General features: G+C 47.5%; 1 protein-coding gene across 1 annotated transcript in view; it reads left to right on the forward strand.

Moving 5' to 3' along the window:
• SYNDIG1 (synapse differentiation inducing 1) overlaps nt 1–10,927 on the forward strand; it is a 226,047-nt gene extending 215,120 nt beyond the window's left edge. Inside the window, exon 4 of the mRNA XM_034947456.3 lies at nt 10,627–10,927. Coding sequence (XP_034803347.1) covers nt 10,627–10,668 — 42 coding nt within the window. The 3' untranslated portion in view covers nt 10,669–10,927. The remainder of the gene's footprint in view (nt 1–10,626) is intronic.
• The last annotated feature ends 3,367 nt before the right edge of the window (nt 10,928–14,294 follow it).

A 14,294-nucleotide genomic window follows, 5' to 3' on the forward strand; every position in this document is an offset into this window, starting at 1 on the left:
TTACAAGCAGGGAAACTGAGGTGCGGGGAGACTAAATGGAAGCGCCTCTCAGCAGACAGGGTGTTCCTCTTTTTACAAAGGCACAATGCAGAGACCAGAGGCTGCTGTCTGCATCTGAAAATTTAACTGCAAGGTTAAAAAGAAGCAGGTTCAAAGGTTCAGCAAAGGAAGCCCAGCCATTGCATCCATTGGCCTTGAACGCTGGCCTGTCAGCAACGTGTGGATCTCAGAGTCTCCAAAAAGGGGAACTGGAAACACCAGCTTCCCTTAGAAAACAGGGGTTTTTTTTAACTGAAAAGAAAAATCTCCTTGGAAGAACTTTTCTTTGTGACATTGCTATAACAAACTTCTTCCTTTAATCTTTGAGAAAGAGAAAAGTGTGCTCATCGCAGCTGCAGCAGAAGCCAGCGCACTTCTCAGCCACGTCCGTCCCCAGAGGGAAGCATCATGTTTGATTTGATTGTGCCACGAAGAAATGGGAAGGGAGTCAGCGGGACTGGCTGGGGCCTGGCTCCTGCTTGGCATTCGTGCCATGTGTGGCTTCCTCAGGTGGTCAGACCACTCTGTCTGAGACGGCTTGACCTCAAGAGCAATTGTGGTCATGAGGATGATGGTGGAGACACAAAATGGCATCTTCCGCTCCTTTTTCACATGGACGTTACTGAGATAAAACCAGAAAACCAAAGAATACATTCATTCAATAATTTCCATTTCCTGATAACAAGATTTCTCCAAGTGCAAGTGGCCAGTGTTGGCACCAATGGTAGCGGCAGTCAATGCCCAGCCCATGATCCTCAGGCTCCTGTTTCCTGGGGGGATGAGGACTCCTGCCCTTGGCTATGCCTCAGGGGCTCCCCTTCACCTCTGCAGGGCTCAGGGCAGGCACAGGACCAGGGAGTTGCCACCAGGAGTAGCCTCAGCCAGTGGTGCTGGGAGTCATGGGTAGTCACCAGCTTCCTAATGGGATGGAGCCTCGGCTGTCCACGTCTATCACTGGCTCTTTCATGCAGCCTCTGCTGGCATCTTCCCCTTCCGCTACCAGTGCTTCCTGGGATCACCTCCCAAATAAATCCCTGGCACGTGCGTCCCTGCCTGGGGCCTGCCAGGTGGGCAGCACAGGCCCCTCCCTCCCCCTGCTCTCCACTAGGAAGCCTCTGTGAATGCGCCCTAGGCCATCTTTGTTCACATTCCTGCCCCGGGGCTTGGTGAGATCCAACCTTGAAACCCTGCTGACATTCCTGTCTCTTCACGCTCTGCCAGCTCCCCTCAGTGGGCAGTGGGGCCCCTACATCAGAGTTTACACTGTGGCAACTGTAGACGTGAAGTCCCTTGGCTCAGGTTCCCTGAGGCTCCAGCTGGCCCTGCCTCTGGCAGCCTCCTGGCTCGGAGTCCTCACGGAGGCAGCCAGGGTAATGCCTGCTTCTGCTGATCTGTTGTGGGCCTAAAATTCACTCTCTTTAGCGCACAGTTCTAAGAGTTTTGATAAATATGCACTGAAATGGAACCACCTTGACAGTCAAGATATGAAGCTTCGTCACTCCCCAAATCCCCACATGCCCAATGCAGTCAACCCCTGCCCCACCTGTAAGCGGTGGCACTGCCCTGCCCTCTGCCCCTACCGTGTGGGTTTCCAGAGTGTCCCGTGAATAGAGCTGCACAGAATGCAGCCTTCGAGCCTGCTTCTTCCCCTCAGCCTGCAGCCTTGGAACTCATCCAGCTTGTTGGGTGCATCAACAGCTCACCCCTTTTTACTGCTAAGTAGCGTTGCACAGGGCAGGTGCAGTGGTGTGTGTCCATGCCCTAGGCGGAGGATATTTGGGCTGTGTATTCAAAGTTTGGGGCAACTTTGAATAAAGCTACTATGAACAAGTGTGTGCAGGTTTTTGCGGGAACGTAAGTTTCCATTTCCTTTAGGTGAATACCAGGAGAGGGATTATTAATGCCTTCTTAATTGACTCCCATCCTGCCCTTTGCCACTTCCCAGTTCCTCACGTGTGCCTCCTGGGACCACTATTTCCCAGCCTTTGTCTGAGGTCTGCTTCCAAGAACACCAAGCTAAGACAGCAAGTGACCCTCAGTGCCTTGAGGCTGCGCTACAGCTGGGGCTCAGGAGCGGATAAATACCAGATGAGGCCCAGACTTATGATTTCCCAGGAAACAGAAGTTCCTGAGTCCCAGAAGCTGCTAGCTGTCTGCAGCAAAGCAGCCATTTTGCACAGAGAAATTCACACCAAACCCTGAAATCTTTATTTTTTATTATTTTATTATTTTTTTATTTCAATAGGTTTTTGGGGAACAGGTGGTGTTTGGTTACATGAATAGTTTCTTTAGTGGTGATTTCTGGGATTTTGGTGAACCCATCACTCGAGCAGTGTACACTGTACCCAATGTGTAGTCTTTTATCCCTCACACCCCTCCCACTCTTTCTCCCAAGTCCGCCAAGTCCATTGTATCATTCTTATTCTTTTGCATTCTCATAGCTTAGCTCCCACTTATGAGTGAGAACATACGATGTTTGGTTTTCCATTCCTGAATTAATTCACTTAGAATAACGGTCTCCAACTCCCTCTAGGTTGCTGTGAACCCCATTATTTCATTCCTTTTTATGGCTGAATAGTATTCCATTATATGTATATACCACATTTTCTTTATCCACTCATTGATTGATGAGCATCTGGGCTTGTTCTAAATTTTTGCAGTTCCGAATTATGCTGCTGTAAACATGCATAGGCAAGTATCCTTTTTTGTATAATGACTTCTTTTCCTCTGGGAAGATTACCCAGTGGTGGGATTGCTGGATCAAATGGTAGATCTAGTTTTAGTTCTTTAAGCAATCTCCACATTGTTTTCCATAGTGGTTGTACTCGTTTACATTCCCACCAGCAGTGTAAAAGTGTTCCCTTTTCACCACATCCATGCCAACATCTATTTCTTTATAATGGCCATTCTTGCAGGAGTAAGGTGGTATCACATTGTGATTTTGATTTGCATTACCCTGATAATCAGTGATGTTGAGCTTGTTTCATATACTTGTAGGCCATTTGCATATCTTCTTTTAAGAATTGTCTATTCATGTCCTTAGCCCACTTTTTGATGGGATTTTTTTTTCTTTGCTGATTTGTTTAAGTTCCTTGTAGATTCTGGATATTAATCTTTTGTTGGGCGCATAGTTTTCAAAGATTTTCTCCCACTCTATGAGCTGTCTGTTTACTCTGCTGGTTATTTCTTTTGCTGTGTAGAAGCTTTTTAGTTTAATTAAGTCCCAACTATTTTTCTTTGTTTTTGTTGCATTTGCTTTGGGATTCTTGGTCATGAAGTATTTGCCTAAGCCAATGTCTAGAAGGATTTTTCAGATGTTATCTTCTGGGATTTTTATGATTTCAGACCATAGTTTTAAGTCTCTGATCCATCCTGAGTTGGTTTTTGTATAAGGTGAGGGATGAAGAACCAGTTTCATTCTCCTACATGTGGCTTGCCAATTATCCCAGCACCATTTGTTGACTAGGGTGTCCTTTCCCCACTTTATGCTTTCGTTTGCTTTGTCGGAGATCAGTTGACTGTAGGTATTAGGCTTTATTTCTGGGTTCTCCATTCTGTTCCATTGGTCTATATGCCTGTTTTTATACCTGTGCCATGCTGTTTTGGTGACTATAGCCTTGCAGTGTAGTTTGAAGTCAGGTAATGTGATGCCTCCAGATTTGTTGGTTTTGTTTAATCTTGCTTTGGCTATGGGGGCTCTTTTTTGGTTCCATATGAATTTTAGGATTATTTGCTCTAGTTCTATGAAGAATTATGGTGCCAACTGATGGGAATTGCATTAAACCTGTAGATTTCTTTTGGCAGCATGGTCATTTTCACAATATTGATTCTACTCATCCATGAGCATAGGATGTGTTTCCATTTGTTTGTGTAATCTATGATTTCTTTCAGCAGTGTTTTGTAGTTTTCCTTGTAGAGGTCTTTCACGTCCTTGGTTAAGTATATTCCTAAGGATTTTTTTTTTTTGCAGCTGTTGTAAAAGGAATTGAGTTCTTGATTTGAAGCTGTTTGTATATAGCAGTGCTACTGATTTGTGTACATTAATTTTGTATCCTGAAACTTTGCTTAATTTATTTACCAGTTCTAGGAGGTTTTTGGATGAGTCTTTAGGGTTTTCAAGGTGTATGATCCTATCAACTGCAAACAGTGACAGTCTGACTTCCTCTTTACTGATTTGGATGCCCTTTACTTCTTTCTTCTTGTCTGATTACTGTGCCTAGAACTTCCAGTAGTATGTTGAATAGAAGTGGTGAAAGTGGGCATCCTTTTCTTGTTCCAGTTCTCAGGGGGAATGATTTCAACTTTTCCCCATTCTGTATAATGTTGGCTGTGGGTTTGTCATAGATGGCTTTTATTACCTTAAGGTATGCCCCTTCTATGCCAATTTTGCTGAGGGACTTAATCATAAAAAGATGTTGGATTTTGTCAAATGCTTTTTCTGCATCTATTGAGATGATTATGTGATATTTGTTTTTAATTCTGTTTATGTGGCATATCACATTTATTGACTTGCATATGTTAAAACCATCCTTGCATCCCTGGTTTAAAAACCACTTGATCATGGTGGATTATCTTTTTGATATGCTGTTGGATTCAGTTCACTATTATTTTGTTGAGGATTTTTTCATCTGTGTTCATCAGGGATATTGGTCTCTAGTTTTCCTTTTTTGTTATGTCCTTCCCTGGCTTTGGTATTAGGGTGATACTGGCTTCATAGAATGATTTAGGGAGGAGCTCCTCTTTCTCTATCTTTTGGAATAGTGACAATAAAACTGGTACCAATTCCTAATTCTTCCTTGTTTTGTATTTGTTTTTGTTTTTGTTTTGAGACAGAGTCTCCCTCTGTCACCAAGGCTGGAGAACAGTGGCACAATCTCAGTTCACTCTAGCCTTGACCCCCCAGCCTCAAGCAATTCTTCCACCGCAGCCTCCCAAGTAGCTAGGACCACAGGCACATGCCACAATGCCAGCTAATTTTTGTATTTTTTGTAAAGGTGGGGTTTCACCATGTTTCCCAGGCTGAGCTCAGGTGATCTGCCTGGCTGGGCCTCCCAAAGTGCTGGGATTATAGGAGTAAGCCACCATGCGCAGCCCCAATTCTTCTTTGAATGGCTGATAGAATTCAGCTGTGAATCCACATGGTTGTGGATTTTTTTGTTGTTCCTGGCAATTTTTTAATGAACATTTTAATCTCGCTGCTTGTTATTGGTCTGTTCAGAGTTTCTGTTTCTTCCTGGTTTAATCTAGAAGGGTTGTATATTTCCAGGAATTTATTCATCTCCTCTACTTTTTCTAGTTTGTGCGTGTCAAGGTGTTCATAGTAGCCTTGAATGATCTTTTGTATTTCTATAGTATCATTTGTAATATCTCCCATTTCATTTCTAAATGAGCTTATTTGCATCTTCTCTCTTCTTTTCTTGGTTAATCTCACTAATGGTCTGTCAATTTTATTTATCTATTTCAAAGAACCAGCTTTTTGTTTCATTTGTCTTTTGCATTTTTTGATTCAATTTCATTCAGTTCTGCTCTGATCTTTGTTATTCCTTTTCTTCCATTGGGTTTGGATTTGGTTTGTTCTTGTTTATCTAGTTTCCTGAGGTGTTACCTTAGATTGGTTGTTTGTGCTCTTTCAGACTTTTTGATGTAAGCATTTAAGGCTATGAACTTTCCTCTTAGCAATGAATTTGCTGTATCCCGGAGATTTTGGTAGGTTTTGTCACTGTTATCATTCAGTTCAAAGAATTTTTAAATTTTCAACTTGATTTTATTGTTGAGCCAACAATCGTACAGAAGCAGGTTATTTAATTTCCATGTATTTGCATGGTTTTGAGTGTTCCTTTTGGAGTTGATTTCCAGTTTTATTCCACTGTGGTCTGAGAGAGTGCTTGATATAATTTCAGTTTTCTTGAATTTGTTGAGACTTGTTTTATGGCCTATCATATGGTCTATCTTGGAGAATGTTCCATGTGCTTTTGAATAGAATGGATATTCTGCTATTGTTGGGTAGAATGATCTGTAAATATCTGTTAAATCCGTTTGTTCTAGGGTATGGTTTAAGTCCATTCTTTGTTGACTTTCTGTCTTGATGACCTGTCTGGTGCTGTCAGCGGAGTATTGAAGTCCCCCACTATTATTGTGTTGTTGTCCTCAACCAGCTTCCACACAGCCCACAGCTCAAAAGGCTGGTCTCACTCCCACCATGTCCCCAACAACAGCACCAAGTTGTCCCAGGTGGCTGATGAGCAGGGCTGAAAACTTGCCCCAAGCTAGCTGCCTCCCCACTGAGAAAGCAAGCTGTTCCATGGAGCCTGCAGTAGCAATTCACCTCCTTCAAAGGGTCTGTGGATTCTCTCGTCTTTCCTGGTATGTTCCTGCAGCAGTTCTTGGAGCAAAAGTTCATGATGTGATTCTCCACAGGCTGCTCTCTCTGTCTGAGCGGGAAGTACAAGTTCTTCATGCCTCTTATCTGCCATTTTTTTCTCATCTCCAAAAAAAATCTTTAAATCTACAAATAGAATTGAGACTAATAAGCTGTTTAGATGTAGGTTCTTAAGGCACCTGGAGAAACCAAAAATCGCTGAGTCCAAACCCTGACTATCTAATGAAGACTGAGTGGCTCCATCCCTCGTATGCTGCAATTCCTCTTTTTTTTTTTTCATTTTATGTATTTGGACAATGCATGCTTGCTATTTATAACATTCTATAATTTAGAGAATGTGAAAATTCCTCACAACCTCACTCTCAAAGACAACATCCATGAACGGCTGTGCACAGGCAAGCTCCGATGTTTCCTATGCATACCTACCGATTTTGCACTTTTATTTATTTATTTATTTATTTATTTATTTATTTATTTATTTTGAGACGGAGTCTCGCTCTGTTGCCCAGGCTGGAGTGTAGTGGGGTGACCTCCGCTCACTGCAAGCTCCGCCCCCTGGGTTCATGCCATTTTCCTGCCTCAGCCTCCCGAGTAGCTGGGACTACAGGCGCCTGCCACTACGCCTGGCTAATCTTTTAGTATTTTTAGTAGAGACGGGGTTTCACAGTGTTAGCCAGGATGGTCTCGATCTCCTGACCTCGTGATCCACCCACCTCGGCCTCCCAAAGTTCTGGGATTACAGGCGTGAGCCACCGCGCCCAGCCTTTGCACTTTAAAATAGTAAATAAATCACAGAAATTTTCTCCTTATACATACATAGAGCCCTTCCCTATCAAGGCAAATGGATGAAGGCATTTTTCTTGCCTGTGTCTCATCCCTCTGCACTTTCCAAGATTGCCTTGTTCCATTAGAAAGGAGGAAAGGGGTACAACGAGAAACGGGAATGTCTTTTATTTCTCAGCATTATTCAAATAGATTACTTCCCTCACATATAATCCTAAGGGGAAATTGCCAATTTCCGTGTTTGTGGAAAATCCATCTTCACAGGCTAAACTTTTCCAGCAGGTGTGGGCTGCTGCTTGCTCCAGGCCATCTCTGTCTTCTACCTCCCTGAGGTTTCCAAGTAACCAAGCCCCACCCTATGCCTTGGCTAGGATCTGGCCCATTCTCTTCCTGCCAGTAGCCCTCTAGGAAACTTCGACAGGTGCCCAGGTCTCCTGTGTGTAGAGAGCACAGCCTTGCTCCACAACCGCCAGCTTGTGCTGAGAGGAGACGCTCAGGTGGGATGGAGCTCTCTGAGCTGGTTCTGCAGGAGTTGAGCTGGCTGCCACCGTGGAGCTCAGAGTCTAGCTGGTGTGAATCCAGCAGACCCACCCACAACGTGCCCCTGAACCTGGTTCCCCTCTCCTCCCTGTAGCCTTGTTCATCATGTGCTGATGGATGTCTTCAGACTAGAGTATCTGCTCCATCAGAGGCTTCTGCCACCATGTGATATTCTGCTCCTGCCCGTGCACCACAGCAGCCACCAGCCACACCTTGCTATTGAGCACTTGAAATGTGGCTGGTGCACCTGTGAAACAGAATGTTTTATTTAAACAGCCACATCCTGCCAGTGGGCAAAGTATGGGACAGCGCAGGTGTAGACGGGAAGGTGGAAAAACGCATCCGAAGAAGAGAGAATAGTTTATATGAGGCAAGGAGCCTGCAGCTTGGATGAGCCCAGGGTCGGGAGGAGGGCCTCCTCTTCCCTTTGCACACCAGCCTGGGTCGTCTTAAAACTGCAGCGAGGTGGGCCCTTGGCATGGGGAATGCAGGACTGCAGGGTGAAAAGAGGGCATGGTGCGGCGCCAGCCAGGGCTGAGGAAGCGGCCAGTGATGCAGAGCTCCATGTCGGCAGGGCCCCATCGACTTGCTCTGGCAGCCTGCTGGGGCCTGGGTACAGGTTCAGATCACAAGTGCAGGCTCAGAGAAGCAGGGAAGGATGGTGTTCCTCGATGGCAGTAACTCCATGCTGTGTAGTTCACTGTGGAGACAGCACAGAGCCCACCAGGTCCAGCGTTGCAGGTGCGTTGGCCTGAGACTGCAACACCACTGACCGCTTACTCTCGAAGACTGAGCTACTGCTGTGGCCCCCGTCCCTCACCTCATGGCTGGAGGGTGCAAAGCGGAGCCAGGGTCAGAGCTTCATGTGGGACTGGTGACAGTGCCGTGACTGGCAGGCCCCAAGTCCCCAGCACTTCCTCTAATTAAGGGAACTTGGCATGTCCCTGGGCCTCTCTGAGCTTTAACTTCATCTTTAAATTGTGACTTGTAAATGGATCAAGCTTCTCAAACTCTAGTGAGCCTGAGAACAACCCAGGGTGCTTGTTTAAAATATAATTCTTGGGTCTCTGGACTGGATTCTGGAAAAGAAAAAGAATGCTAATGGAAAAACAGGTGAAATCTGATGAAGTCTAGAGTTAATTAATTGTAATGAGCCAATGTTGCTTTCTTATTTTTTACCAATGAACCTTGATACTGTAGGATACTATTAGAGGAAGCAAACTGGGTGAGGGGCATATGGGAACATTCACATTATCTTTGCAGATTTTTTGTGACTCTAAAACTATTGCAGAATAAAATGTGTATTTTTTAAAAAGCTTGTTCCTTACCCCGACCACAGCCATTCTGAATTCAGTAGGTTTGGGGGTGGGTCCCCACGGGCTGTGATGGGAGTGATCAGCAGACCGGGTTGGAAAACACTGAACTTTGTTCCCATGGTTCTCGCTGGAACCACTCCTGGGTCCAGATTCTCTGAGGTGGCTTTCCACCCAAGCAACAGGGGCACAGCCAGAAAGCAGGCCACAGACGCCAGAGAGTCAGAACCAGGCCTGGAGTCCGGAAGGGCCAGAGAGAGCTGAGGACACAGGAGATGAGAAGTCCAGATGTCAGCAAAGAGGGACATGAGGGGACAGAGTTGGGGACTCGCCTCCCTCGCTGCCCCATGCACCTGCCATGAGCGCCTGCAGTGCGTACCTGTGTGGTGTGGGGGGCACCCTGAGCACCCACCGCCCAGTTTCACAGGTTCCACTTCTGGGGAAACACATAAGGAGCTGGTGGCAGAGGCTCTGGGCCTGAAGTCAGAGCTCCAGAGTGGATGGAAGGTCAAATCCTTGGATGAAAACGACAAAAATATCAGAAATCTAAGTGCGGAGGCCCCAGCCTGCTGCCTCCAGACCCTCCCTGGGTTGGGAAAGGCCATGGCTGAATAAGGTAGTTGGCCAGTGTGGCAGGAGAGAGGCCTCTTGGGAGTACCCCAAACCTCGTGGCACAGAAAAGACCCATGGATTTGTACCCAGGGGGTTGGATAGGGACATTCCAGCACAGACCACAAACGGCTTACACTGCCCTGTGAGGGCAGGTGTGATCAGGACACACCATGGCCAGGTGGGGCTGGACGAAGTGGCCTGGGCCCTTGGTGGGAGCATGGCCAGAACTCGGCCATTCCCTGGGATCTGGAGGGACATAGGAAGTAGAACAAGGAGAGTGGGGCTCCAGGAGGGCAGCCAAGAGGGCAGCAGTGGTTGCAGCCTCTAGGGTGGGTGGGCCCAGAGAGCCTGGGAGGAGGCCCCAGTTTGGCAGACTTTTGCTAGGGAGAAGCAGGGAAGGCCTGGGCTGAAATCCAGGCAGAGGGGGTGTTGCCAAGACACTGACTGGAAGGCGGGTCGGCAGGACACAGTCAGATGATTCCTGCCCTTTCTGGGGTGACTTTGCGGCACCTGGTGATGGCCTGAGCTTCTCCATCACCTGCAGTATAGTCCATGGCCCCGAGCATGCACACTGGGACTGCTAGGTCTGCAGAACCCATTAGAAAATGCAGAACTTAGGAATCTGCATCTCCAGGGTTGGGGTCCAGGAATCTATTTTTTTACATCGCAAGGTGATTCTAACGAGCTAACAGGTTTGGTAACTGCCAGAAGAAAGGACTTCCAAGTCCCTAGCTACGGGATCCTGGCCCCAGGGACACAAGCTAGATGTGCAGGCTCTGGTTGTCCCCAGGGAAGTGACTGTTCTGCCCTCACCCCAGCATACCTCCCAAGTTTTAGTGCTCAGCCTCTCCCAGCTGAGTCTGTGGGCCGGAGTAGTTATAGCCCAAGGAGTTATTGCTGCCATAAATTCAAAGAAATGAAGCATTTCAGAAGATAATTTTCTTTTTGATTCCCATCCAGGCTTCCTTTGGAGAGACGGCTAGAAGTCCATGCTGTCCCTGAGCTGTGTCTCCCTTTCCTTCCTGTGCCACCCCTGCTGTGACCTCGCCGGCGCCGGCTCCGGACAGGCTGCTGCTTCCCGAGTCCCTGGAGGCTTCATCTGAGCCACTCAGTTTCCCTCCCTGGCAGCTCCACGGCAGAGCAAACTTCATTAGTTCCAGCACTTGCTCAAGGATTTTCTGTCTCTCCCTTCACTGTCTTGTTTACTTTTCTTACCTTCTGTTTCTACTTTTTTTGGTTTCCATAAAAATTGCTTGCACAACTGGTTTGGTCCAGTTCTGCAATCAGCATCTGGGCCGCTGCCTGCTGCAGGGCTGAGAGTTGACACAATCAGAAACAGTGTCCTGCTGGCTGGGGCATAATTTAGTTCAGATGACACTCTGTGGCCAATGTCGTATTTTCCCCCAGATTCTATTGGAGCCACGCAGAGGAAAATCTAGTGCATGTAAAGCTAATGACAGGTCGAATACATCAGGGATTGCTGAGTCTTGGTTGGATAATACAACACATGGATGCTTGGCAAGTACCTTCATTCATTCCTTCACTCTTTCACTCTTACAGTGATTCATTGAACAAATGTGACTGAGTGGCTGCCCTGTCCCAGGTGCTGTGTTAGGTAGATTCCACCAGAGAGGAAGAGAGGAGCAATGGAAAGGGATGTGTGTGTGCACTTGTGTGGCATGATTAAATATGGATTGTGTAATATATATGATGAAGCAAACATGAGTGGCTATCTAGGCATAAAGAGGTAGTTGCCCTAAGAGCTGCACAGTGGAATGTTTCATGGGAAAGCATTTCAGAGGAGCTCTGAGCAGCCCCTGAAGCATGGGCAGGTCCACCAACCACAGGCAGTCTGTACGTGTGCCCAGAGCAGGATGGGAAGAGGAGGTGGTCAGAGACTGGAGGCTGGGGACATGTCCATCCCATCCCTAAGCACCACCAGCCCTCCATGCTCAGCCATAACCTTAACCCCATATCCTCTCCTGAATATCCCCAGGCTGGAACCAGGGCCCTGGCATGTGGGTTTATGAAAACCTTATTAATTTGATGCTCCTCCTTGGAGGCTGGTGCTTCTGGCATTTGCTGAGCAGGTAGGTAGCCATGTGGTGGGACACAGATGTTCATAAAACCAAGAACTGCATGGGAAAGAGATTGTCCAAAGTCACTGTCAGCTGAAAAAAGTGACAAGGGCCCTGAGAGGGCAGACGATGTGCTAGGCCCTGAGAAGGAACCAGGAAATGCTTCCAGGAGGGATGGATGGGGCAGGCTTCATGGAAAAGCAGAGGAGGATGTGGAACCAGCTAGTTAGCAGGAGGCGGGTGAGTTAGGTGGGTCACTTGCCAGGAACAGGGAACAATGGAATGGACCCAGCAGAGAAGTGGTAGACATAGCAGTGGCAAGAAGGGGGAATTGGAGCTGGACTTTGGGGGCCTTAAGTGGCAAATTAAGTACTTTGAGTTTGACCCCAAGAAGGTGAAGCGGCCTTGGGAAGTGGCTTTAATGGCTGGGGATGGTGTGATCAATACCACGTTCAGGGATCGGAGTCTTGTGGCCCAGTGGAGTGGGCATGGGCTGGAGGCGGAGGGTGCACTAAGGGGCAGAGGGATGTCCCTTGGGGGCATGAGCTGAGACAGGCTGGGAATGTGAACGGAGAGGACGAGGTGCTGGTGTGCCTTGCCGTGGCTGAACACAGCCTTGTGGCTTCACTGAAACATTCCTCAGAGGCAACCGAAGATTCAGGGAAGAAGCCATGTCCATGGGCTTCCAGCACCAGAAGGATCAACTCTTCAGGCACATATGACAACCTACTCTCAGGTCCTTCCTACCAATTCCTGATGGGCCACCTAGGGCCATCTTGGTTTGTTTAATTTGAGTTCCCTAGCTACTAAAAAATAAACTGGATTTTTTATTTTATTTTATTATTTTATTTTGTTTTTTGAGATGGAGTCTCGCTCTGTCGCCCAGGCTGGAGTGCAGTGGCGTGATCTCCGCTCACTGCAAGCTCTGCCTCCTGGGTTCACGCCATTCTCCTGCCTCAGCCTCCCGAGTAGCTGGGACCACAGGCACCCGCCATCATGCCCGGCTAATTTTTTGTATTTTTTATTAGAGACAGGGTTTCACCGTGTTAGCCGGGATGGTCTCAATCTCCTAACCTCGTGATCCACCCACCTCGGCCTCCCAAAGTGCTGGGATTACAGGTGTGAGCCACCACCCCCGGCCTTTTTTTTTTTTTAATTTGGATGATTCAGACTTTCAGTCCTACGAAAGATTGGAGGCTGAGTAAGTGGACGGTCCTGTCCCCATGTGGACAAGTGGCCCAGCCACTGCAAGCTGCTGTGTTCTGGAAAAAGGACAATTTATATCCAGGTCTGTATTCAAATCCCACTCTGCTGCTTGGGAAGCTCCTGAGATTCACGGTTCCCCATCAAAAAAGTGGCATTGTGAGGGCCATAATGGTCTAAGAAGAAAAGAGGAGCTGAGAATAAGCTTGTCACCATCAGGCACACCCATCAGCATTTTCTTCTCTTCTTCCTGAACACCCAGCAGATCGGACAGCAGCCTCCCCTGCAGCCAGGTGAGTTCTAGCCAATAGGATGTAAGCCAGGGAGCACACTTCCCCCTTCTGCAGGCTGGATCCAGATGTAGACACTGAGGCCCTAGAGAACAGAGGAGCCACAAGGTGGGAGAATTCCTGGAAGGGATCGGAAGAGGGAGGACAGCTACCTGCCAGCCAGGACCTCGCATTTTCAACTCTTCAGGGAATAAGCAATAAACTTCATACTTGTGACTTTGGACATTATGGGGTCCTTTTGCTATAGGAGCCAGCATTAACCCAAAGGAGACAGATCATGTCATCTGCAGAACCTCTTCCAAGGCAAGCAGCATCAGGGAGATGTGTCTGAACAAAGCAAGGGGATTCGGGACAGAAGAATCTTGACCTAGTCAAGTTCAACTAAAAGCACACACTTGGGAAAGGAAGGAAGCCCCGAGATCACGGCTCTCCCTTAAGACAGAACCTTCCTTCTGCCCAGAACCTTTCAGCATTGAAGCAAAGCAACAGGCCCATGCTTGGGAGATCTAACTCCCCAGAATAAGTGTCTGACCATGTGTAAGTCTTAATCATCTAATGTGATTAGGGTCAACAGCATGACTTAGCCTAGTGGTGAAAAACTCTGAAAAATATTCAGGAAAACCCAGATGATCTTGCCTTGCTTTAACTAGGAGAACCAGAACAGCAGGGCAATTGACGTTAACTACAAGACCCAGGCCCGGCTGTTGTGCTCCTCCTGGGAGCATCAGGCACTCACCACACCCCCACATGCCCTGGCCACATCCACAGATGCTGCTGCAGACACCACACATCTGGGCTGGCTCTGCTGCAGTCCCTCTGTAGTGACGCAAGCCAGAAAGATTCACTTCTGTGTGGATCTTCCACCTGCAGCAGGGCACTTGTTGCCTGTGGTTTTGAACTTGCTAACTGCAGGTGCAATGCAACTGCACCAGTGCATGCAGCACAGTGTGATTCCCGCAAGCCGCCTCTCAACCGTTTTCTCCCTTCCTAGCCCAGTGCCATGGCCTTCGGCAACACCACAGGGCAGAGGGGTGGGGATCAGCAACTTCTTAATCCT

The sequence above is a fragment of the Pan paniscus genome, chromosome 21, assembly GCF_029289425.2.
Source record: "Pan paniscus chromosome 21, NHGRI_mPanPan1-v2.0_pri, whole genome shotgun sequence".
Classification (NCBI taxonomy): Eukaryota; Metazoa; Chordata; class Mammalia; order Primates; family Hominidae; genus Pan; species Pan paniscus.